This window comes from Gymnogyps californianus, unplaced genomic scaffold (genome assembly GCF_018139145.2).
Source record: "Gymnogyps californianus isolate 813 unplaced genomic scaffold, ASM1813914v2 HiC_scaffold_34, whole genome shotgun sequence".
Classification (NCBI taxonomy): domain Eukaryota; kingdom Metazoa; phylum Chordata; class Aves; order Accipitriformes; family Cathartidae; genus Gymnogyps; species Gymnogyps californianus.
The window spans coordinates 1,390,674-1,417,820 of NW_026114224.1; the positions used below are offsets into that span (position 1 = coordinate 1,390,674).

Sequence of the window (27,147 nt, forward strand, 5' to 3'; positions counted from 1 at the left end):
GGCAGCAGAGCAGAGAATTACACTTTGATTTCCCTTGTTAAATGCTCAGGGAGTTTTTTGGGGGAAATCTTTCCTTGGCAACAGGGCAATAGTGCCTGGGCTGAGATCCATCACCATGGTGCTTGTCTGCCCTCCGGTCTGGGACCGAGGTATCTAGTGTAAATAAAAGAAGCAACCCCAGATTCCTCTGTCACCAATTCCTCTGGGGCTGAGAAACCAGCCTGCAAAGCCCCAAGTGGTGTTTCCCCTCAGCCCACGGGCAGCATGTGCTGCTGCGGTGGGAACGATACACTGCCAACACCGGTATGGCCTTGGCTGGAGATTTGCATCCAGCCTAGGCAACAGCACTCCAGGAAGGAGATAGAGGAAATAATCCTGGCCCCTCTCTCTATCTTCCATATCCCCATAATAGTCTGGACAAGAAGAAACAGGATGAGATTCAGGGTGAGGGGGACCTAACAGCGCTCTAACAGGGAGGTGAGCTGAGCCCAGGGACACGTTGACCTAGGAGCAAGTGAATCTCCACTTTGGGCAGTTTGAAGGACAAATATTAAAGAACTGGTTGGGCAAATATGTCTTGGGCTGCTTAGGACAAGCTGATACTGCCTTGGGGCAGGAGGGTGATGAGGTGGACCTCCAGATGTCCTGCTCTGCTTCAGTACAGCCCAAGGAATAGCTGTTGGTGGTTTGAGTTACAAGGGGCTCTGGGGGGGGCTGTAAGCAGTTCGTAGGGGAGCTGAGCAGAGCTCCTACCCCCTGCCTGATCTTTTCCATCACAGGAGCATCCATCTGACGTGCCAGGGGTGAGACGGTGTTAAAGTCCAGCCCAGGGTCACTGGGATCCCTGCTGATGCCTCAACAGAGCAGAGGAGCAGGGAGGAGGCAGCAGGAGAGGAGATGGTGTCATCTTTTAGCCCAGGCAAGTCTGGTTTCCTAGAGGAAGGAGCAGATGTCTCATCCTTTGAGCCACTCAGGAAAGAAATTGGATAAAGCGCCAAAGAATATCGCATGAGATGATCCTGCCCCAAGAACGGAGTCGCGTAGGCAGGACCTGCCCCATCTTCCCACCTCTTGTCCCCTCTCTCTGCCAGCTCACGGGGCAGTAACCCTCTAATGTGACACTGAGATGGCTTTGCATTTTCAAAGCTTCTGCTGTTGCTAAGCAGAGGAGTTAACTCTCAGTTTGTCATCCTTCATGAACGCGGCTTGCAGGAAGGAGGAAAGAGAAGAGGAAGAGAGATATTAAAAATAGATGAGAACAAAGCAAAAGGACTTGAAGAGAAGTTTTCATCTCAGATTTACATAAGGCGCCGGTGGCATCTTGAGGTCCAGTTTACAGTGACAAGTTCTGCTGCCGGGGGCTGGATTAATGGCACGTGTAGCCTTCTCCTCTCCTGGTGAGACTTCTTCCTGGAACCACGTGTTCCTACACCAGACCCTATTTCTTGTTCTCTGAGCCCAAAGAACAAACCGATTCCTTCAGGTGAAAAAAAAATGGAGATGAAGAGAGAACAACTCTACGGTTTGTGGCAGAGCACACTCCATGGAGAGCTCTGCTTGCAGGTGGGCAGTGACCATCTGCGGGAGAGCAGCTAAAGGAGGAGGAGGAGAAGGCTTCATCCTTTCATTGAGATATATCAGAGCTGATTAGGAGGGGGAAATGCCATATGATAAGTCAAAAAGTTACGTCAGCTGCAGGGCAGCCTGGTCTAGGGGAAGGGGACACCAGGCAGAGCAGCTGAGCCTCCCCAGGAGTGCAGGCAGAAATGCAGGCAGGAGCCTCGGAGGGGGCTGCCCAGGCTTCAAAGTGCTCTGTTGTTTCAACAGTTTCTATTTTCTGTGAGCAGTGGATGTTTTTGTAGGAGAGGGGAAAAAAAAGTTGGGGGGAAAAAGACCAATATTCTCTCTAAAAGCAGGCCTGATGGAAAATTTTCAGCCTGCCCTATTGAATACACCAGGGCTTGCTTTACTTTCTGCCTTGCATGATTACCTCTTTCGTTAACATTCGAGACAGGCAGCAGGTGGAGATAAATCCTGAATAGCTCCAAACTTTGCTTTTCCCATCTCTCCCAGCGTTAGGCTGGTTCAGACAAAGCCTGCGCTGGAGGCTGGCTGCAAGGAAAGGTGTTTCGATTACCATAGAAATAGGGGCAGCGCAATCCCAAAAGGGCTCGGCTCCCACCTGTTGAATCAACCCAACATTTTCCTCCAAGCCTGAGCAAAGCCGTGTTTGACCGGTGAGCTGGGATGCTGCATTAATGGAGCAGGTCCTTGCTGGCTGGCATCAACTGGGGAAGGTCACAGCGTGGCCCTCCGAGTTGGATGCATTATTAGACTCATTAGCAATGGAAACGGGGCATGTGGAGGGGCAGCTGTAAGTGGGTGCTGGGGTTGGGGCATTTGGGAATGATGGTGGCCGTGACGTTAAACTTGGGCATTTGGGAGGTGGTGATGGAGGTGTGAATGGGGCTGATAGGATTTGGGGAGCAGGGAGCAGTAATGAAGCATGGGCAGCTGGGACCAAGCTGTTGAGATTGGGAAGAACAGGAATGAAGCCAAAGACTCATTGCTGACCCCCGTCATGGGGCTGGGTGGGACGTGGCGGGCAGAGGTGAAGTGCTTTTTCTCTCCTGGAGAGAGCACTGCTGAGAGCATTGTGTCTGCAGCCCTCCCAGATGTGGCCCAGATGAGATGGTTGGCCAAACCCAACAGTGATGGAAGTACCTACCACCCAGGAAGCCTGGCACCAAAGCGAGAGCGCAGCTCCCAGCCCACGTGTCCTGCCAGTCAACCTGATCCCGTACTGACAAAACATTATGTCCATCAACCCAAGACAATTTAAGAAGGATGTTAAGGTACTTGAATGTGTCCAGAGGAGAGCAACAAGGCTGGTGAAAGGGCTGGAAGACATGTCCTATGAGGAGCAGCTGAGGACTCTGGGTTTGTCTAGTTTGGAGAAAAGGAGGCTGAGGGGCAACCTCATTGCTCTCTACAGCTTCCTGAGGAGGGGAAGTGGAGAGGGAGGTGCTGATCTCTTCTCCCTGGTACCCAGCAATAGAACGCATGGGAATGGTTCAAAGCTGCATCAGGGGAGGTTCAGACTTGACATTAGGAAGCATTTCTTTACTAAGAGGGTGGTCAAACCCTGGAACAGGCTTCCTAGAGAGGTGGTCGATGCCCCAAGCCTGTCAGTGTTTAAGAGGCATTTGGACAATGCCCTTAATAATATGCTTGAACTTTTGATCAGCCCTGAAGTGGTCAGGCAGTTGGACTAGATGATTGTTGGAGGTCCCTTCCAACTGAACTATTCTATTCTATTCTATTCTATGACATAAATAAGAAGAACATGGGTCTGAGCTCCTACCAGAAAACACCCAGCATGGTACATACCGGCCACCGAGGAGCTCCTCCAACAAACAGCATTTCGACCATGCAAGCATTTGTGATCCAGCCCTCCAGCCCCCAGGCTGAGGATGTGAGAGCAGAATTAAGCAGCTTTCTGTAAATCTGAGCTCACTCCAGGGTGGTAATCTCTAAAGTAAACACTCCTCAATCCCTCTCTATACAGCAGCATCTCAGGGTCTTTTACCATTTCATCCCTGGACTCCATGTAATCCAATGCCACAGATTTATATTAAAGCATTACACGATTTTCACTTTTATTCATCCCCAATTTTTATTTGACTGCAAGTCCACAGACAACAGAGATTTCCTTCAAATAACTCTGACATTTTGGGGGACATTACAATTAATTTAGAACTCATCACAGCCTATTAGTTATTTAAATTATTCCTGCTAGAACCACATTAATTCTTTATCAAGAAATAGGCATCAGCTTTTCTCTGTCAGGGCTGTTACGTCCTTATTACTTCTCCTGTCCTGGCTGAGATAAGATGTCCAGCTTGCAACTATGTCTCCATGCCAGATATTTCTTACGCAGCTGGGTGGTCCTTTGTGCTGACGGGCAGGTGCATGCATTAACATTTCCAGAAGTGAAACCCAGATTTGCACCATCTGGGGTTGTGCTACGCTGTTTGTCCTCCTCCTGGATAATCGCTTTGTTATTTTCATTTATTTATTTTTACAATGAATAATATTTATATTATTCGTTAAAGGCTGGATAAGGAATAGGAGCTCGCAAGCACTGTCTGAGGCGCTTGCTCGCGTTCACAGGTCGATGTACCTTGCCACCTCTGCAAACGTTTTTCTCCCTTAACCGTGTCGGGGAACGGGAGGAAGGATCGAAACTGCATTTTCTGCCTGTAGCACCTCACACATCCGTGGAGCCACGTGAAAATAACACCCGTGGGAGGGGGTAACTGCCTATTCCTCTCCTACTGCTGCTTGGGGGTTGCTGCAGGATTTTTAGGGGATGTTGGGTCATGCAAGGTCGCTCCTCAAAAACTATCCTTTGTACAAAAACTGCTCTTTTTTGACCGTGTCTGTCAGCGCAGCAGCGTGGGCCGGCCGTGCCGTGCCGTGCCCCGCCGTACTCACCCGTGACCCCCGCGCAGCACCGCCCCCTCCGTCCCACTCCCGGCCCAGCACATGGCTTCTCCCCCGCCCCATGGCCCCCGCACCAGGCACCGTGGGGCCGGACCTCGCCGGAGGGGACATGCAGGCCTGGCCCATGAGAGGTGATACAGCGCCAGGAACCATTCGCCCACACACCCCACAGGCGCTGTGGCGGGGAGCGCTGCCCCTTTAAGCGCGCCGGTAGGGGCGGGGCGCGCGGCGGGGCGCGGCTTGGCGTGCGGCGGGGCGGGGCGCGGCGCGGCGCGCTGAGGTCAGCGGCGAGCGGGCGCCGTCACAAAAGGAAGTGGCGGCGGTGGCGGCCGTCAGCGTGGGGAGGGGCGGGGGTCCGCGGGGCAGCGCAGTGGGGTAGTGGGAGCGTGTGGGCGGCGGGGGCCGCGCCGCGCCGCGCCGCGCCATGGCCCAGCAGCAGATGAGCAGCTCGCAGAAGGCGCTGATGCTGGAGCTGAAGTCGCTGCAGGAGGAGCCGGTGGAGGGCTTCCGCATCACCCTGGTCGACGAGTCCGACCTCTACAACTGGGAGGTGGCGATCTTCGGGCCCCCCAACACCCTCTACGAGGGTGGGTACTTCAAGGTACGGCCTTCCTCCCGCCCCGCCGATGGACCGGGCCTCCCGCCGCCGCAGTGGTCCCGGGGAGCCGCCGTCAAGGCCTGCACCACCCCCCTCGCCGCCTGCCGGGCCTCTTTGTCGGACTCGGTGGAGTGGCCGGGGCTCCGGTGGGGCGGCGGGCCTGCGGCCGCTGTCAGCCCCTCCGCTCCCCGCGGGAGGGGGTCGGGGCCTGCGGGTGGAGGGAGGGCAGGGAGGCTCGGCGCCCGTAGGTGGTGCCCTGCGAGCTGCACTTCCCCTCCCGCTGCCGGCGACGGGGAGGCTGGGACGGTCTGCAGGGTAGGCTGGCTGGGGCCTGCGGGACTTCTCCTCCCCTCTCCCTCGGGATGCCCTCTGGGGAGAGGGGGCTGTGTCACAGCTGTTTCTATTCTGTTATTTCCCTATTTTAACCCAAAAGAAAGGCAGGTACCTCATGGCAGGGTGCAAATTCTTCCCTTCCACCCCCAAGTTGCCCTCTTGGCTCTGGTCTGTGTACATTTATTTCAAAGGGACTTTGCTTGTCATGCAGGAGCATCCTGTGTAGGATGACTAATTCAGGATAAAGGCTGTGTCTTCCTCAAAACTTCATGGGCTTCAGGAGTGTTTTTCATGATTATTTTTTCCCCCTGTTTTCCTTTTCTTCCTCCCCAAACTTCTAGAGGGCAGCCTTCAAAGGGCTATGGCAACATGTAATTGGTGAAGGTAGATAAATGCTTTCAATTCCTCTCTCAATCTTCCTGTTAATCCAAAAAAACTTTTGTGGTTGTTATTTCCTCTCTTGTAAATACAGTAAGCAAGAAATCTGATGTTGCTGTCCCAGAAAGGGAGCAGACTTAAATTTTTCAAAACAACTAGAGGAGGAATTGCATGTTTTTCTTAAAAGAAGCAATTAAAAAACCTTGGTGCCTGCAGAAGATATGTTGCATTGGGCATGCCCCTTTGCACTTGATGTCTGCTTGGTCTCTAGCAAAATATTGTCCCCTTCAGCTCGCTTCTCCCAGGAGTTATTGTTTTAGTAGTGGCCCCTGTGTCTCCCATTTTATGCCCTTTGACTTCTGTCAAACTGAAAAAATTTTTGGATGATCTCTTTGCTTGGCTAACATGCATCTTGGCCTCTCTGGGTCAAGGTTTAAGAGCTTTGTTCCACAAAACCAAAATAACCTGTAGCTTGGGGAATAATATGAGTCATGTTCAGTTTGGCCTCCATTGTTTTGAAGGAAGGGAAGACTTTGGTACAAGACTTGCCTTTTGTAATGAGTTGGCTAGCTTACTCATGTAGGTGTGATAGGTATATTCTTAGACTCACCTCCATTATTACTTACTCAGGAAGTTGCTCTAGTCTTGGGTTGGTAACTGGGTCATTTTTACATCTGAATGGTTTGGCAACCTCTTCCTGCACTTACATTACTCATCCATTTTTTTCAAAGAAATCACAATGGGTCAAAATATTTTTGTTTGGTTGGGGAGCTCTCTGGACTGTATGTTTGTAATTGTTCCTGGAAAGAAGCTGAAGCAGCCTGTGAAATAATCTGGGGATGTGCATTAACAAGTGTAGATTTAGGCAAGGTTGCCAGTTGCCTTACCTCATGTCCTGGTTTTGGCTGGGACAGAGTTAACTCTCTTCTCAGTAGCTGGTACAGTGCTGGGTTTTGGATTTAGTGTGGGAATACTGTTGATAACATGCTGATGTTTCAGTTGTTGCTAAGTAGGGCTTATCTTAAGCTAAGGACTTTTCAGTTTCCCATGCTCTGCCAGCAAGCAGGTGTGCAAGAAGCTGGGAGGGAGCAGAGCCAGGGCAGCTGACCCGAACTAGCCAAAGGGGTATTCCATACCATGGAATGTCATGCCCAGTATATAAACAGGGAGGAGTTGGCTGGGAGGGGTGGATTGCTGCTCAGGCATCAGTCAGCGGGTGGTGAGCAATTGCCTTGTGCATCACTGGTTTCTTTTCTCTTTTCTCTTTTTTTTGTTGTATTCTCTTTCATTACAATTATTATTCTTAGTTAGTAGTGTATTTTTATTTTTACTTTAGTTATTAAACTGTTCTTATCTCAACCCATGAGTCTTACCTTTTTTCCCCTGATCCTCCTCCTCACCCCACTGGGAGGGGGAAGGGGGAAGCGGCTGCATGGTGCTTAGTTGCTGTCTGGGGTTAAACCATGACACCTCAATATTATAGATGTGATTATCTTTTTTTTTTTTTTTTGTATTTTATGTCCTTGAACTGTTGTGCCTTTCTTCTAAATTCTTCTGACCGATCCTGTGATGCTTATTTTGAGTGGGAGACTAAGGTCTCATGATGACTTCACCCTTCCACAGCAGAGGGATTCCCTTCAAGCGATGTGGCTGGAGTCTGTCATATGTCATTTCTGTCTCATCTTTCCTATGTGAGGAGCCATGCATGGTGGTTTTTTTTGTTTTGGTAGTGTTTGATCTTTGGTTATGCATCCTAAGTTCTGAGCCACTGAAAAAGTGGTCTTAGACTCTCCTTCTGTCCCTAGGGAGAAGGAGTCCTGTTGTCCTGAGAAGTTATGTTCTTGACTTTCTTTGTATTAGGCCTTCAGGCAAACCTTTAGATGTGTTAGACTTGGCTTACTGAATTGTTTAGAGATAAGATTAATACCCTAAACTTTATTTGGTGGGGTGACTTCTATGATATATTCATAGTATATGCAAGGTGAGCACTAGTTCAGATCACATCTGATTTATTTTTCAGGTTTCTTGGCTTGATGAAATATCTAGCTTCATCTTGTTTTGTCTTTTTAGTTTCCTAAGATTAGGTAAGCAGGATTAGAAATATGCAATTACAGGATGTAACTTTTTAAACTTTTTGGTGATGAGCGTTTGGAAATCTTCTTCCACTTGAGGTGTGGTTTGAGGGTAGGAACTGGAGGGAAAGTACAAAGGCTTCTAGTTAAGCTCAAGTGTAAATATTTTGAGGAAAACCTGTGTTTAATGTGACCTTAATAAAGTGTTAGTGATAGTTGATTGGGAATACAAATGCTTGATTTGTGCTCATGGAGCTCTTGGAGCTGGTAGCATCAGCTTTTGGTACCTTGTTTATTCTTGGAGAAATAGGACCTTTCTCTCTGGGTTGTTGAACTAGCTGAATAAACTGAAATGAGGAAAGTGCTCTCTTTGCACCTCCTTGACAGGAGCTACTGCTGTTAAAAGCTGGTTCAACATTTCAACAGATTCTGGTCTCAGTTGCTAATCCTGTAACTCTAGCATTTGATAAATTGAAGCAGAAAACATGTCCCCCTGAATGTTTGTTTAAATGGTAGGTTATCAATACCTTAGTGCTGGCTATAATAGTCAGGGACTTCTTAAAAATTCAAGCACAGTATCTAAGCATATTTTATCACCTAATATAGCATGCTCAGATCTGTTGCAGTACTTCATAGTTTAGGACCTCACAGCTAGATGGAAAGGGCAGCAGCCTTCAGAAGCAACCACTTTGTGAAGAGCAGCTTGTGTCAGCGAGGGATAGGAGCAGTCCTGAACTGCAAGCCCCCCCTATGCGATCAGCTGAAGGTGCACATCTGCAGTGGAGGTTGTCACAAGTCCAGGTGTTTCTGCATGGCTGTCCTTATCCCTGTCAATCTTTGCCTTATCTAGTGACTTTATGTAGTTATTCAGTATGACTGGGAATAATGTTTTGGGCAACCCTTTGCTTAAGTTCCAGATTACCACCCTCAAGGAAGGAGTTGAGCTATTTCATGCACTGGTTACCTCTCATTCCTTGCTGGCAAGGCAAAAGTAGCTCAGGATCAGTGATGTTAAGTCCTCCAAAGAGGTCCAGCGATAAGAGCAAATGTCTGTCCCTCAGCTGCTGTCAGCAAGAAATTGCCAATTTGACTAAAGTTTCTGGCAGAATCAGTTGTGTTGGGCTACAGGTATTTGATTACAATAGGTGAACTTGATTTTTGGTCCCTGACTCATTCAGAGTTTGCTTAAGGGTGAAAGGTGGGTAGACCTTGTGTGTCCAAGATGTTGATTTGCTCACGGCTGATTCAGTTATTGAGGCTTTTTTTGAGTGACAAAGGGAAGATTTTTCTCAGAATGAAATGCTTCATGTCCAGGTCATAGTGCCAGTTGCTTCTTTCTTAGGTCAGCTGGGAAGGACATAGTGTGATAAGATAGGTCTTTAGATCAGACTCCACTGGGCTATGTGGTAGTTCTGAATTGCTCTGGAAATGATGGGAATGTGTTTTTTCTGGTCTTGCAAGCAATGCCTGAGCAGTAGAGAACCAAATTGTGCTGTAGTCTGCAGAACTATGTGTGAGCAGTTCATTGATGCCACCTTTATGCCATAGGCATCTTCCATTCAGCTGAGAGGGTTCCTTGCTACATGGCAGGAGAACTTCTTCACCTTTTAATTTTGGCAGCTGATACTTAAATGGGGACCACAACAACAAAGGTTATTAAGCTGTAATCTGGTGATGATAGGTGCTAGTTGGGATAGATTTCAATGACTGAGGGTTGTGCATGGTGAAACTTTTACCATCTCAGTTGACCATTGATCGGTCTCTCTGTCCGCCTTGAAATCCAGTGTCTGTCTTTAATGATTGGGCCTTCAGAGCCTGGAGGCTGATAAACCTCTGCCCAATGCTTTGATCAAGCGATGTTTTCAGGATACTTGTAGTACTATTAGAAGGTGCTTCCTGATGGCTTACTCAAAGCTGTGTGTTTGGTGCAATTGCACCTTAGCATCACAGCTTTTGATTGTTTTTAAAAAAAGGAAATTCTTCTCATTTTTATAGTTGAATGGTATTCTTGTGCTGGGAGCCAACCTTTCAGAGAAGGTGCAAGTGAGAAATTGTACAAATAGAAACTTCATTATTAAATGCATAGTGCTGCCCAGAAGCATGGTTTGACCAAGTATGCTGTGTCAAGAAGCATGTTTAATGTAGAGCAAGAGTCAATATTAAAAGCTTCTTTGATTTAGGCTGGATAGATGAAAATGAATATACCTAACATGAAAGGAAGCAAGAAAAATTATCAAATAGCAACTCTAACAATGCAGTTAGTTCTTAAGGCAATTTATTTCATAAGGTATTTTTGCTACTTGAAGGAGCAAGTCTTGACACAAGTTGGAGGGGGGGAAAAACCCAAGCTTTATGCTTAGTTTTCTCAAGTAATTTGGGGGCTAAATACTTGTCAAGGCATTGTTTTCCTTGCTTTCTGTAACTCATTAACTGTGTGCTGTTTAGAGTTCTGTGTTGTTGGATCTCAACTTCTTCCAAGTGATTTGTTTTGATTTCAAAGCAATTTGCAATATGTGGGAATAATTCAGAGCAGTGAATTGATATGCAACTTACAGATAACTGATGGCAAGTATAAGCACCATGTTTAAAATTTTGATATTGTAGGCTACTTCCCAGAAAGCTTAAAACTAAGCAAATAGAAGTTGTAACTGGCTATGTAACTGGTAGAACATTTAACTCCACAAAAATATTCCTTGGTGCCAAGGAGAAAATGTGTGGTACACTCGGCACAAAAGCTGCCTTCTGCAGGCCTCTGCATTGCAAGGTGCTACAGAGCTTCTCTCTGTGTACTTAATCTTCTATTTTTGTTGCCTTAGGTATCACTGATGCTGATAAGCAGAGGTTTGCAGCAAAGGGATATGGAACTGCAGGTGAATAGAGCCTGGAGTTGCTTGTTCCAGGTCTGAAGAGCTCCTGTTCAGAGCAGGCTATCTCCAAAGTGAAAGAGCTGCTAAGCTGTCTGCAGGCAGGGAGGCAGAAACTTCTTCTGATGTTGGTTCACTGATCATAAGCACAGTTATCTCTAACTCTCAGGCCTGGGGAATACCTGATTGACCCTCACTCTGCTGTTGCATATAGTTTTTTGTATGGTTACATCTGTGGGCACCACAGAACCCCCCAGACAACTCACCCAGCCTGTGGCCTGTTTTGGACAGCTGCCTAGCCTCAGGAGGCAATGGGCAAGGTACTGATGGTAGCCAGCTCCCAGTCCTTTCCCTAGGGCTCCTCTGAGCCAAGTAGGGTTATTGTGTATGCTAAGAAGCACAGATAGCAATTTCCAGTTCTAATACTGCCTGAAAACACAAGATCATGTGCAATTAGGTCCTGTTGTATGGCAAGAGAGCTGTAGCACAGCCCACCTCTGCAATTAGAATAAAAATGGAAAGCTTTCCATTTGGAAAGATTGAGCACTGTCAGTTTGCATAATTTTTCCATTGTTTGGTTCTATTTCCATGATTTTGCACAGAATGATTCTTGGATAAGGTAAAATACATGAATTTTTTTCTTGGATGACAATGCAAAGAACTGTGCCTCTTAATTTCTTGCTGGTCTGTTCAAGAGATAGTAACTAAAAGCATGTAGATAGCTTTAGATCTGGTTCATATTATGGGAATTAGCAGAAGTGTTTGACTCTATAGTGTTAGAAGGGTGATGTTCTTAATTTTTTTGTTCACCTGGTAAATCCTTAAGATCTCCAATATTGCAGTGATGTTATGCCAGTGTCTGAGTATGGGACCACATCTGTAACTTCTCAAAAGCTCAAACATGGTTTTGCCTTAATGTTTCTGAAGTCATGCTTATGCTGCCTGCTATTTTACATAGTGATATATTCACACTGAGTATCTTCTTTTTAATAGCACTTTAGGTCTACTGCATGGTGCTCATTTTGCATCTAGAGGGTAGGAAATGCCAGAAAAAAATGCTTGCAGAACCTTAACTCTGATCTTTGACATGCAGTTTGGCTGTGTAGTTTATGGCCATCATCAGGTATTCATAGTAATAAATTGTATAGACTAAATGGTGGAGATTTTATGTTGAACTTAAGTGTAACTGAGTTAAAGTTGGAAATGTAGCAGAATTACAGATGGACTGCGGTGTGGATGGACTAGAGGTTATGTGACTCATAATAAGCAGGCCCTCTTATAATTTGGGCTGCACGTGATCAGATGTGTGCATACACATATGCACGTGCACAAAATTAGCTTGCTATTTCCAGAGTGCTACTTCATTTTTAAAACCTTAGTGTTTTATCCAGCATTTTGAGTTAGAAGAATTGCAGTTAATCTTACTAAGCTTTTGTGGTAGCGACTTACTGAGAATGTTTCATCTCACCAGACCAGTTTAATAGTAATAACTTTGGCATTGTGTACCCTCCCCTGAAGCACTAGTAGCCAAGATGAGCCAAATTGATTGATTGCCTATCTCCACATTTTCTGAAATATTTAAAATGCATAAATATTGGCCCAAAGTGGCCTACAAATAGGAGAAAAATGCTAAAGCTACTGAATTGGGGTGCATGTAGGATATTTTGGAATCTTGCTTGACTTGAAGAAATGTGACCTTAAGACTTCCTGGATGTTTGGTTTTTAATTGAGGCTATCACATGGAGAACAATGGCAATGTAAAGGGGCTGTCTTAAGTAGGTAACACTTTCAGATATCATAGTATTTGTGATTAACAGAGAGAAGGCTGCCTGGCAGGCAGGTTGTGTCTTACTCCTTAAGGTTTTAGTAGTAAAAGCATGACATGTTCCCATTGGTCTGTTTTGTTCTCTTAAATTACTTGTATAATTTTAGAAATTCAGGTAAAGGACTCTTGCTCGGGAGATGAAACTTAAGTTCATAGCAGTAGGGACATGCTTGCAATAGCTATGTCACTCTTCCCCAAGTTAAGATATGTATCCTATTTAAAGTATTTAAAACATATGTTTTAATGTTCATTGTAGCAAAATATTTGGAGGGGTTAAGATGCAAAACCCTTTGTCAGAGTATTGGAACAGTGTAAGGACCAATGTTTAGCCAGTTGTGCCACTTGGGTCAAATCTTGTGCGATAGACACTTGTCCATTGTGCAAAAATCCTTAGACTTCTTTGCAGCTAGAAACCTTTCGCTGTCAGACCTAGGCAAAGGCTGAAATAATATTTTCTTTTGCAGCACCCTCTTTGGCCTTGTCAAAACAAAAGCCATGCGATGGAGTAGCTTTGACTTACAATACATTTTGTGAAGATGCATTTGTTCTTGCATAAAGTCTGCTTGTATAAGCCTCTAATTCATGGATGTTGTTGTGGTTTAACCCCAGCCAGCAACTAAGCACCACACAGCTGCTTCCCCCTCCCAGTGGGGTGGGGAGGAGGAAAGGGGGAAAAAAAAGTAAAACTCATGGGTTGAGATAAGAACAGTTTAACTAAAGTAAAAATAAAAATATACTACTAACTAATAATAATTGTAATGAAAAAATACAACAGAAAAAAAGAAATAAGAAAAGAAACCAGTGATGCACAATGCAATTGCTCACCACCCGCTGACCAATGCCCGAGCAGCGATCCGCCCCTCCCGGCCAACTCCCCCCTGTTTATATACTGGGCATGACATTCTATGGTATGGAATATCCCTTTGGCTAGTTCAGGTCAGCTGTCCTGGCTATGCTCCCTCCCAGCTTCTTGCACACCTGCTTGCTGGCAGAGCATGGGAAACTGAAAAGTCCTTGGCTTAAGATAAGTGCTACTTAGCAACAACTAAAGCATCAGCGTGTTATCAACAGTATTCCCACACTAAATCCAAAACACAGCACTGTACCAGCTACTGAGAAGAGAGTTAACTCTGTCCCAGCTGAAACCAGGACAGATGTAAACTACACTGGTGTGCAAATGTTTGCTTATCTTGGCTAGAATAACTATCTCTAAAAGCACTTGCCTTTATTAAAAGAATGGGCTTCTTATAACATATTGAAGAAAACTGAATTTCATCTCAGTGCTTGTGGTTACTTCTCTTGCAAAATGGTAACTGTACCCACACTTAGTAGCTGAATACCTTTCAGTGATGCATTAAGCAGTATAACTTGAGAGGTTAAAGTCTCTTTAGTACCTTTTAAGTGTCTTGTAGCTATTATTGAAATCCCTTGTAATTTGTCATTCATGTGGTAACAAAATGCCCATACCCAAATGTTTCACATGAAGGTGCGTGACACTTTTCGGTTAAGGTGGAAAGAGGAGGCCTTGTCTGTTCTTGATGATGTTGCCACTTCAGTGAGATCTCTGCCTAACCTCATTTTTTTGTTGTGACCATAAGTTATTCAAAATGCTAAGCAAAAAAGGCATTGAAGCTCAACTCTTGTTGAAAACTTAGTGTTCAAATTCAGTGGATGATGGTAATGTTTCTTCTCTTGTATAATTCTGTAAGTGTCAAGTGGCTGTTTCTTGAGGCAACCACAGTCATGTTTAAACAATTCTCTATAGAGGACCTGTTGTCACTTCTAAAAGAAGTTCACTGGTCTTTCAAAAATGAAACTAGGCATTTTATATTGCTGTATGATCTCCATTGGAGCATATAAAAATGAAAGTTTTGAGACCAACATATGGAATGATTTCCATTTATCAGTGTCTGCCAGAAACCTGAAGGCTTATGTGCTTCAAAATTTGACTAATATGCTTTCTGTGAAATTTAACTTTTTTTTTTTCCCCTGCTGATAGCAGTCTTTCACTTGTGTGGAAGAAGCTTGGCTGCCTTTGGCCTGAAATACAGCAATAGTGGCGCTACTAGGGGAAGTTGGATAGGTGGGATAGACTTCACTGAGGCTGTGAACATTTGGGCTTTTACATTTTGGAATCAGCTGGATTATTTTTGAAAATTTGTTAATACTGAAGTTTTTGACCCTCGGAGGATTATGGGCAGACTCATCAGGAGCTAAAGACCAGCCTCAGCACAGTCATTGTGGCATGTCACTCTGTTGGAGCTCTATTTTAAATGGCAATAATAGCACAGTTCACTGTCTTGAACCCATATCATCTATGGCCGTTTTCCAGTTGGAAAGAGATCGTAGTTGTATTGGCTGCTACTAAGGAGGGATGGGGTAAGAAGGCTGCTGGTCTTGGCCACTTTCTTCTGGATGTTATGGAATAAGTCTGGCTTCTAGTGCTATTAGAGGTGATACTTGGGTTTCACTGATTTGAAGTAGCCCCCTTAATGTTCAACTTGGACAAATCATTGTTAACTTTCATCCAAGTTGTAGACTTATCCTATACTTGCTATGTATTTAGTTGTTCACTTTGGTTCATGTCTCTAGTGTGAGTGATATGCTTATGCTTGGGCTCTTCAACCAGGGACCATATTTTGCCTGCAAGGGGCAATTAAGTAACATGCTGGCAATCAAAAAAAGCTGTGAAAAGCCATGCTGCTTAATGGTAATCTCCATGGAGACCACAGCTAGGCTGGCTGCTGTAGGTATGTGCTGCCTACCTTAGCCAGGGAGTTTCCTGCTGGGAGTTGTAGGCATGTTGCTAAGTGGTGGATCAGGTCAGGTTGAGGTAAGGGTAGTGAGTAACCATCCCAAAGCATGGCATTGCCTGTTCCCAGGCCTCATGGGGGTGCAATGAAATGTCACATAGGGATATATTCAGCAGTCTTTGGCACATGCACAATACTTGATCTTGCCTGCTGTCCAAGTAGGTAATGCCACATGCTGTGGGGTCAGCTCTCTGCAATGGCAGAGGCATGGAGGAAGGCTCTAGTATGCTTGGCCACGAAAGACCTGTCATTGTGATGCTACCAGGCCTCTTCATCTGTCTTGGGGTCTCTGGGAATCCAAGCCCATCTCAGGTGTCTCCCTCTTCCTTCATCTCTTTTCCTATACTGGACTGACCGTACTTTGGGGCATGACTGAGGGCTGACATAAAGTCACCATGTGTGACCTGATTAGAGCTCCTGGTGTCTCAGCCTTGTTCTGTTTCATCTTCCCCTCTGCAGCTATCAGCTTTGAGCATGCGGATGACTTTCACCTATTTCCAAGAGAACAGTGAAGTATTTTTGACCTGCCTACTCCTAACCAACACTTCTAAAATGGCTAGTTTCTGCTATTAAAACAAAAGTAAGCTTGCTGGTGATGCTAGGGAGAGCCTGTGAGTTATACTTCAGCAAATCTAGCAAAGCTCTGGATGGAGGTTAGTGGATAGAAAGAAACTCTTGAGGTGTTGGAAGGCTGCATCAGTTCTGTATCTTTGACTCTTGTATGCACCAACTTATTTATGATCTCCTAGCTGTTTTGTTCAGCATGCATTAGTTCATAGCTGGGGGTATGAGTAAGTTTTGGGGTTTTTCTTCCCTTTTCTTGTTAAGTATAGAGCAGTGACTTCTGTAATCTAGAAAGAAGAATAGATGCAGTATGTTTCCTGGAACAAACTCTGTATGAATAGTGGTTTTTTGCATTGTTGTAATCTAAACTCTATTCTAAATCTTTTTATTAAAAAAATATATTATGAAGGAGGTGTGCTATGGCAGAAGAACATGATGATGACACTAGGAAGGAGAGTTCCTATGCTCAGAAGGGACTTCTGTTTTGTTAGACTACTTTTATGTGATGTGTAACTTCTGCAACTGTAGTAATGCAGGAAAACTGAGGATGACAAAATTTAGGCTGAGCCTAAAGCCTACTATTAACACTTGGCACGTTGAATTTGGATCTTAATTTGTAGATTAATAACTAGATGATGTCAACTTGAAATAAGAGGATTATAGGAAATCAGCTTCTTCCTTCCAAGAAAGGCTTGTGTCTGTTGCTAGATGCTCATATGGTCAACCAAATATTGTCTTCTGCTAGGTAGCAGCCAACAAGCTTTCTTTGGTACATGTTTAGTTGAGCTTTGTTTGGTAAAGCTATTAAATATTGCTGTGTCATATTTACTCTGGATGTGATTTGCTACGATCTGATGTTAGCCTGGGTGAAAGGAATGCACAATCCAGAATTCATCATCTGTTAGGCCCTTCGTGTGGGTGAAGTGTGGCACTTGTTGAGAATAGTCTGCGGATGCTACACAAACAGGATGAGAGAGGCAATGTGTTGTTCTAGATCTGTTGGTGACTAAGAAGTGCTCATCTGAAGGACACAGGGCTCAGATTGGAAGAGTCATGTAGAGGTATGGGGGCTTTGTACAGCTTTTGAATGTAAGGTAGGGCCAAAATGTTCTTTGACAACAGTAAGAGGCAGTATAACTTAGTGAACAGGATAGGGACTAAAAGTCTTCTATCTGTAATGGATTTGTATGCATGACCCTGGATAAACTAACATTTTTATGTGAAATGGGTATATCTTATAATAGTATAGTTGACTAAATCTGTAGGTAGAAAGTGGTTTGTGTGGTGTTTTTTTTTATAAATAGCACATGGGAAAGCTTTCTTCCAAAATGAATTCAACTTGTATGTTTACAAGTACAGTATTTAAATTTGGAATAGCTGAAGAAATTATCAAGTGAATAGTTTTCAGGCTGCTTAAGCACAAAAGCAAAGAGATTTTTGGAATAAGAACTTCTGCTTATTCCTGGTTTTTAAAAATAAAAACCTGAGCAGTTTCCTGAAGTGCCCCAGCACAGATCCTGATATACTGACAAGTCACACTTCTCCGCACAGACTTTGTCCATGAGGCAGCTGCAGCAATTCTCTAAGAGCAAAAAATAAAGCTGGGGTTGTATAACTTAACCTGGGGGAGGAAGGGGACATTCCTGGTGTTGAAGAGAAAGCTGTCAAGGCCTGGGTATGTAGGCTTGCTGGGGGAGACGTATGCTATGCAGGCTTCACAAATAATTCTGAGTATTGGAGAATCTGGGTGAACTTCTTGTTGGAGGAGGCAAAGCTATGCCTTGGCTGCCTAACTGAAATGTCAGAGGGATCTGCACTGATTTCAGAGCTACCCAGCTTTTTTTACCTCCTACCTCTGGGATTTTTCTTGTACAGTCTTAATTGTTCCAGCTCCTGTGCTCTTCTACTACAGCCACCCCAGGTCTTATCTCCTGTGCTTTGAAGATTAGGTTCAAAATGAAGCCTCTCAGTGTAGCAAAACTAGCACGTGGGATTTCATGTCAAGTGTGGAAGTGTGAAATGGCTTGCAGCTTTGTAGCACAGCCAGGGAAACAGCCTGGCATGGCGCTTTGTGGAGCCGGTGCCTTCGCAGAGCAAGATTTAGTTCTAGTAAGTTAAGATGAGGTTTAAAGTATATTATTGATGTGCTTCTGAGTTCTGTTGTGCTTGTCACCTGAAGTGCAATTACCCAGGCTATGCCACAACACTGAGCTTAAAACACATGGGCAGAAAGCCAAATTCTACACTTAGCGAGCACTTTAAATAGAAAACTACAGCACAACTGACCTGCAGGTACCTTTCCCTTTATAAGGAAAGCTGATGTTTCTAACTGCCAGAGGCTTCTTTGCTTTAATTATGAATGCATTGATAAATGTTGTTGTATAATACTTATTTGCTAAAATGTTTGGTCACAGCTTAATGTGATTGCTATGTAGAGTTTGAGTTTCAGACAGAATATAGTCTTTTTCTGCTCTAGTTTTGTTAACCTTGTATTAATAGGTATGGTGAAAAGGCTACTCAGGGCTTTCTCCAATGACACTGTCAACCATGGCAAACCACCAAGGTTCACAGTACTAAACAGCTGAGATCATTTTATAGTGTTTAAGTATGTCTGCATTGCAGCAATGGCACATTCGACCTGTCTCAAGCACAGCAGTGGTCTGGTAGCAACAGCATGATATTTAGTACCAGTTGTGAATTGACCCAGTTTATGAGTTGGTTTTGCAGCCCATGCTTAATCCCATGTTGCCATGGTTAGACCACTACCAGCATCTGTGCTAACAGATGCAAAGCTAGTACAGTTGCAGCTGTAAATCTGTGTGTAAGTTACAGCAGCAAGGGCCATGTAGACATAAACTTGGGAAGCTGCTCTCAAGTGGCTTCAAATGCTGATGGTACAAAGATGCTGGTAGCTTTGGTGGTAGAACTTAACCAAACCTAGCTTAACTGTTTCTGTTGGCTTATCCCATATTTTATAAGGTGTAAATTCTGATCAAAGCTCTTGTTGTGATTGAAGTTGTGATGTCTTCTTTTTTTGGATCTAACATAGATGGACTGGTGGAAGGGAAGTGCTATGCAGGGTCTTATTTCCCTACTTTTACTGTTGTGAAACTCCTAGAAACTGTTTTGTATCTTCTGAGGACTTAATTGCTTGCAGAGCTCAGCTGAGTTGGCCACCAGGTTTCATGGCTGCCACAGCAGGAGAGTCTGACAGCTTAAGCCTCGCTTAGTTAAAACATGCATATAGCTATGGGGATTATCCACTTATTAATTTCTTTGTGGAAGTTCTGTGATCTCTCTTTTAAAAAGACACCTATATGGGCGTGCATTTTTGAGGCCTAGCTGAGTTTAAGTATTATAACAAATAGTCACTCTCTGCTTCTCTTGGTAACAGAAAACAAAACAGGAGACTTCAGTGAGCTATTGAAAGCGACAGCATAGGTGTGCATAAACCTGGTTTGGATGTACATATCTGTGACTGCATCTTCCCCTTCATTGCCTTAGTGCCCTGGAATTTAAACTATCAGACTTCTTCCAGCTTTACAGGAAACCTCACTTCTGAGGGTATAATTAAAACAAATCTGTTCCTATGAAAGGAACTTGAGATTCTTAGGACAGAATATCTCAAAGGCTACTAAAAGTTTAAAAAAAGAAAAAGCCAGATGTCAAAATGACTGTTTCTGGTAGCTGATTTCCTAGAAGTCATGGTGAACTGAAGGGAAGTCCAAGATAGACAAGCTGAGGTGCTGGTGTTAATGAAGCAGTTGTCTTGGCAACTGCATTCACTTAAATATCTCTAGGAAAATAAATAGCAAATGTTAAGATTGAGAAATGGCAATGGGTTGACAGAAGAACCCGGAGCAATGAGCAGCTTGAGGTTTATACAAGGAATTGATTTGACTACAATAGGAAGTTGCTGTTTTCAGTGGTGGGATCCTTGAGTGATGCAACCTTGATGGTTCGCCTCTTGTAATGATAGTGTGTCTGGCTGCCCTCTTCTTGCATGAAGCAAGATCCTTGGGGAGAAATGCTGACCTCCCAGGGTATATTCATTCCCAAAAAGTGGCAGATGAATGTGGTGTGAATTCAGGTACTACTGGAGTGCTTCATTTTGTAGCCCCACTGTTCAATGTAGTCATACAAATATTGCAGCAAAACCCAGTGCAAAATAAACCCCACATGCAAGCAGATATATGTATGAGAATTGTATTCCATGTCAGAGCTAAATTGCAGAAGCTGCAACTGTCAGGGATTGGTTTAGGTCCTTGTAGTGCTTACTGTGGTAAGAAATTGAGACTGTGTTTGCTAGTCATGATTGCATATGCTGTTTTGTGGTTCTGTAGGTAAAACTATAAGTTTAATCTTTTCCTTTCCTTATGGAGCACTTAATTCTTTCACGTTTGCACAAAAAGCAAACCCCAGAGAAAGCCTGACTGAATAAAACAAGCAGAGTTTGAGCCAATTGTTTCCTGCTGCTACAAGGATATTTGTAACTGCCAACTACAACAGGTATTTCTACAGGCACTGAATCTTAAGCAGAACACCAGGTGCTTGGAGAAGTTACAGAAGACTAAGTGTACACTTTTTGCTTCTCATCTAATAACTGGTTTCTGAGCTTCTCTATGTAGCAACTTGTGAAAAGTTGTGGTCAAAAGCTTTGTTCAAATGGAAGTGGAAAACTCATAAGCTGCTACTAGCTGCAAAGGGTGGAAGTGGACAAAACTGGTGATAGGATCAATTTTCTATCACCTTTTTTCTAGGAAAAATCTAGAAATAGGAACAGTACCTATATTTAGATTTTTTTTTTTACCTGCATGTTTAAAAGCTACCTGGCTCTACTGGTCATGTTCAAGATACTAGGCAGGTTTGATGTTCCTGTGGTGCAGATCCAGTTGGTGCTGTGGTTAATTCACTCAAAGCTTCCATCATTTGACCAGCTATTTCTACTTTGCCTGTGCTAAAAAATGTGGCTAAATATCTTCTTTCTCTACTAGCAATGTAAGCCAGTGTTACAATTAATAGTTAATTGGACTTCTGAAGCCTTGCCAAATTAGAGGGAAGTTTTCCTCGACAAGTGACATCAGCTTCTGCAGTATTGAAATGTTAAAGTAAAAAAAGTTGCAGTCCCTGGTGTAATGCAGATACTGATGTGTTGTGATTTAACCCCAGTCAGCACCCAAGCACCACGCAGCTGCTCCCTCACTTCCCCCCTGCCCTGCTCCCAGTGGGATGGGGAGGAGAATCGGGAAAGAAGGTAAAACTTGTGGGTTGAGATAAGAACAGTTTAATAACTAAAGTAAAATATAATACTAACAATAATAATAATAATGAAATATAATAGTAATGAAAAGGAATACTCCATACAGCCCCCTTCCACCTCCAATGCTTTCCCACAATGCGACAGGACCCATCAGTGAACAGGGCGTATTGCCTCTCATTTTCTGGCAGTTTATTATACAGTGGGGCCTCTTCAGCACGCGTTACCTCCTCCTCTGGAGATATTCTAACATCTTTGCCTTCTGGCCAGTCTGTGATCACTTCCAGAATTCCTGGGCGACTGGGGTTTCCTATTCGACTTCATTGTGTGATCAGTGCAACCCACTTACTCCATGTAGCATCAGTTGCATGATGTGTAGAAGGGACCTTCCCTTTGAACATCCAGCCCAGCACATGCAGTCGGGGTGCTAATAGGAGCTGTGTTTCAGTACCAACCACTTCTGAAGCGGCTTAAACTCCTTCATATGCTGCTAATATCTCCTTTTCAGTTGGAGTATAGCGGGCCTCAGATCCCCGATATCCCTGACTCCAAAACCCTAGGGGTCGACCTCGGGTCTCCCCGGGTGCCATCGAATCCACACAGTCCAGTAAACCCGGTTGTCCCTCTCCTCTGCCTGGCTGGAGGCAGGGCCACTCTAGTCCCAGTCATAGGATTCTCCACTCACTTTTTGTAAAGATGGATTAGAATTCCTTTTCATAGGATCAGGAGTAAGATCAGCCCTTCCACTCTGTCGGCCACACTGCTTGCAGTGCTCACCGGAGGCTGAAGCAGCAATTTTCCTGGAAGAACCCTCATGTGTGATTGTTTTTCCTTGCAATTCACGTACCCGTGCATCTAGGACCGAGGTAGGTTTTCCATCCCACTTCCTCATATCCTTTCCGTGCTCACGCAGGTAAAACCACAGGGTACCCCGTGGTGTGTACCTTCTATCCCCTCTCTCTTGAGTAGAGGGATGCTTATTCCTAAGAGCTGAGATATTGGTCCATGTAGGTGGGAGGCAGAACTTATCCTCAAATCGCTGGAACTCTTGGGACAGTTTCTTGGCTAGTATGTCTGGCAGTTTCTCCACAGCCGAGACGAGGGGGGAAGTGAGACTTTCTTCGTATTGCCGAAGTCAGTGAGCCAATTCATCTACTGTTGGTCCCTCCTCGTCTTTCCAGTCCATTACTGCCAATGCATTGGCATATGACGATGGTGCGCTTCGTACAAACTTCTGCCACATGGGTCATGTTCATTGGACTTCATCTGGATCTGTGGGTAACTGCCCATCATCTGGGTCATAATAAACCATCTCCTGCACAGCTAATTAATTCCCTCAGGTACTGGATACCTCTCTCCATGGTGGTCCACTTGCCTGGGTGACATACAACATCTTCCTTGAAGGGATACCTTTCCCTCATGCCTGATAGAAGTCGCCTCCAGAGGCTGAGGGCTTGTGTCTTTTTTCCAATCGCTTTGTCAATGCCCTCTTCCCTAGCAAGTGATCCCAATTGTTTGGTCTCCTTACCCTCTAATTCCAAGCTACTAGCCCCATTATCCCAGCATCGGAGCAGCCAGGTGATAATGTGCTCGCCTGGATGACGGCTGAAGTCTTTTCGCATATCTCGCGGCTCACTCGGGGATAGGGATCGGGTGATTATCTCCAGTTCTGCCTCTTCCTCCTGTTCTCGTGATGACCCTGCTTCACCTTCATCCTTCGCTAAGCGAACTGATTTTTTTTTTGAGTATTTCTTCTGTACAGGGGCAACTGATACCAGCACCATGCAGCTGCTCCCTCACTCCCCATCCCCCTGCCCCCAGTGGGATGGGGAGGAGGATTGGGAAAGAAGGCAGAACTCATGGGTTGAGATAAGAACAGTTTAATAACTAAAGTAAAATATAATACTAACAATAGTAATAATGAAATATAATAATAGTAATGAAAAGGAATATAACAAAAAGAGAAGGGGGGAGGGAAAGAAAAAACAACCCCAGTGATGCACAATGCAATTGCTCACCACCCGCTGACTGATGCCAGAGCCGCGATCCGCCCCTCCCGGCCAACTCCCCCCTGTTTATATACTGGGCATGACGTTCCATGGTATGGAATACCCCTTTGGCTAGTTCAGGTCAGCTGCCCCGGCTCTGCTCCCTCCCAGCTTCTTGCACACCTGCTTGCTGGCAGAGCATGGGAAACTGAAAAGTCCTTGGCTTAAGATAAGCCCTACTTAGCAACAACTAAAACATCAGAGTGTTATCAACAGTATTCTCACACTAAATCCAAAACCCAGCACTGTACCAGCTACTAAGAAGAGAGTTAACTCTGTCCCAGCCAAAACCAGGACACAATGGTAGGGTTTTTTTATTTGTGAGTAGCTTTTGCTGAAGGAGCAATGGCAAAAATACCTATTTAGGTCTGTCTCCCCCCCCCCTTTCTGGTTTATAAGCTTTTAACCTGTCTCACATTTCCCTCTTGACCCTTCAAGGTGTTCTTACATTGAAAATGCTAGTCTCGGATACAGGACTTCAGACTTCTTCTGAAGGCTTCTGAAACTTCATCTGACACTGATCAACAGATTAAGGTTCACAAATCACCTCTGAAAATAGTGGTACATTTTCCCAAATATTTCCTATCATGGGCAAAGAATATTTAATAAGAAAAGTGAGGGATTATGGGATGAAACCTGGATCACCTGATGTGAACTCTTTGAATTCTGTACTAATAGTGGGCTGCTCTGCTGTTTGGATCTGCTATTCTTTCTTTACTGTCTACTTTCACTATTTTAACAGCTAAAAGTTCCAAAAAGGCCTGGTACAATGAAAACCACCCTCTTGTCAAAACAAAGCTTGATATAGAGAGCTTTATAAACTAGGCACATGAGTAGTCTGGGTTTTCTGAAGAGAGCATATGGTAGCTGACACTTCAGCTGGATATAACCTGATAATTATAGTTCCTTTGTCTGAATCCCTCTGCCATTTTATGGGGCTAATGGCAAATTAAGCTGCTCTTTGTGGATGCAAGGAGGGCAGGCAGCTAAAAATATTTGGTTTCTACACATTTTTAATTATTCTATCTAGAGTTGCACTGGGCTGAAAGCTTGGAGTCCAAGGTATGAGGTCAAAGTGGTTAAACTCTTCTAAAATGAGTGAGTAGTCCTACCACTGGTGACAAACCTTCTGAATGGAGAAGGATTTTGATTCTCTGGCTGATCTATTTTAAGACAGGACAAGGCAAACCTGTTGTTAGAGACCTTTGGTTTTCTCTCTAGCTTCAGGTAGTAGCTGCTTACTCAAATCAGCAGAGAATTGCTTACTTAGTGTTTCACTGTGATGGTCTGGGTGTTTTGTGATGATCTGGCTTTGAGGGTGAGTCACACCAACTTCTGTGACTTAAATGTCTCAATTCTAGTTTAATGTGTTGCAAGTGTTCGTGAACAGAAATCAACTAAATTTGGCCTGAGTTGCTTTTATTCCAAGATAAATGTAATACACAGTTGAACAAGCTCATTAGAGAAGCTTGAGTCTGAGCAAGTGAAATCTAGTTTGATTTTTGGTTTTTGTAGGCTGATCCTTAGTGCAATTTAGCTAACAGTTGCTAGAACAATGGGCATGGTTTCTACTGCTCTATGCTAAGCAAAACAATCAGAAAGAACAATTTATCTATGATATAGTGGCTGACTCATGCCACAAGGCTTGGTATTCCTTTAATCCTTTTATAAACTGTTTTATCCTAGCTAATGTAATTGTGAATGTTCTTATTACCTATATAATGCCTAATCCCTTTTGAGTTCTGCTAAACTGTTGGCCTTAATATTGCTTAGTGATAACTAGCAAAATATAGGTGGCTTGTGTATTGTTTAATTCTTGATCAAAACCCTTGAAATTTTGTTTGTGCTGACCTGTTATGCTTTTATGTTGGTAATACTTCCATTGCTGAATGGTGAATGGGAACCTGTTCAGACTGATGCTTGTATCAGCCTGATTGCCAGCCCTGAGCTCAGATCCTTTCTTAAGCTTGTCTTCAAAGCTCTTGTGTTCCCACTTGACATGGCAGGCTTTTAAGAGTACTTGATAGCCTCCTTCCCAAAGTATGGAGTATTTTGTAGGAAGCTTCGCATTCACAAAGAAAACAAAGCATCTGTGTTCCTTTTTATGCAAATTTGTGAGCTGCATTGCTGGATCCCATTCTGTTACTTTCAGTTTAACCATGCTCTTCTTACACATAGCTATGATAAAAAAGGAATGGTTGTTGGTGTTCAGACATTTTGGATGTCTGATCTGGAGGTTGTTTAGCTCTGCTAGGATAATGGAGAGGCCTTCACGTCATGATTTTGATTCCTTGTTCTTCCTTTCTCGGGTGCATTTGTTCTAGGCAAGTTTGGTTGTTAAGGTCAAAGTTTAATTAAAGTTAAGGAATAATACAGGCTTATTAAATAATACCTGCTATGCTTTTGTTGCAATATTTTTATCTCATATGATCTTGTCTTGTAACTCTATAACAGTTTTAGAGCAATCTGTGGTAAGTAGGGTAAAGAACTAAAATTGTGCAGAGGTGCCTGAAGTGTCAACAACTTCAGTACAGAAGAGTGATGTTAAGGGCCACCCCACTTATTTTAAGTGCCCAGCTCTGTAGTGGGACTTGGAGGGGTTCTGCCATCTCTTGTCTGGGGACAACTGTGCCCTCAGGGCTCTGGCTTGTGCAGGAAATTTAATATGTGGTGCTCAGCCAAAAGTACTGGCTAGCCTTGACTTATTGCTTGGAGATGGGTTCAGTTCCCTCTTCATCTTGAAGAGACTAAGCCCATATTTTCTGGCTTTTTTTGGGGTAACATAGTTATCGGGCTGTGAGTTTATACTGGGGAATCCTTCCTTCCACTCGTTGAAACTTTTGCCTCCTGGGTTCTTGGCCGCATAGTGTGGTAGGGCCAAAACCCAGCCAGCAGTGAGGGGAATGTGCCTCTGGTAGCCTAAGGTGCTTAGCTGGAAGGAGGGATCGCTCCTGTTTATCAGCTCACTTTCTAGTGTGAAATATTTATAATCCTGGCAGCTTTTTCCAAGCTCTGAGCAGTCAGACTCCTTTTGTCTTCCGGCTTGGGCTTTTGCATTCCTGTCTAGGCAGCGGCCTGATGGCAAGGGGAAAGCTGAAGAGAGCTGTGCTTAATGCCCTCTAGGATAGGGCATCCACCCAGAAGGTGGAGGATGCAAGTTAAAGTGCCTTTGGGCCAAATGCCCCAGTGCCAGCTGAATAAGGTGTCCCAATTTAGCTTTTTTTTGAGGAAAATAGGACAATCATCTGAACCAAATGTGTGGTAAAGGTGGTCATGTACAGGATTTTGGGCTCCAAGTCAGCCTCTTACAGATACCTGCTTGTAACCTTGAGTTCAGTATTAAATTCAGAGTTCAGTGTTCAGGACATGTTAAGGCACTTCCTTCCTTGTCACTTCTTTTGGGCAGCTCACCAAACATTACTGAGAAGGGATATATGGAGAATTCTGGGTTTAGACCTGGAGTTTCCCGGGGTGGGTCCCTAGGTCAGCACTGGCTCCTGAGATGCACTTCACAAGCACTAGACTTGTAATGTTCACCCATGCAATGCGTATCGTGTCATTCCTGTTCTACCAGTGTCCAGAAAATCAAAGGATGAGCTATTTGTAGATAGCTATTAATTAAGTTTCTTCTGGAGAGCACAGGATCCTTTTTACCTGGTTAAACTTCTGTGCTTATCTTTTTGGAGGACACTTCTATTACATATGGGATAAGGAGGTAGCCTCAACCAGTTCCTGTTCTGTGCTATGTATTTATGGGGGAAATATGGGAGAAAATCTTTCAGTGTAAAAGGATGATGACTTTAAAATCCATCCTTATAAATACTTTGTCATTGGCTGACTTTTTTTTTGCATATTCTTAGGTTTTTCTGGTGAGACTTTCTCATTAGTT

At 44.2% G+C, this 27,147-nt stretch overlaps 1 protein-coding gene across 1 annotated transcript in view; it reads left to right on the forward strand.

Moving 5' to 3' along the window:
* Nucleotides 1-4,926: 4,926 nt before the first annotated feature.
* Nucleotides 4,927-27,147, forward strand: part of LOC127028526 (ubiquitin-conjugating enzyme E2 R2) — a 70,416-nt gene continuing 48,195 nt past the window's right edge. Inside the window, exon 1 of the mRNA XM_050914291.1 lies at nucleotides 4,927-5,107. Within this exon, the coding sequence (XP_050770248.1) occupies nucleotides 4,931-5,107 (177 nt within the window). The 5' untranslated portion in view covers nucleotides 4,927-4,930. The remainder of the gene's footprint in view (nucleotides 5,108-27,147) is intronic.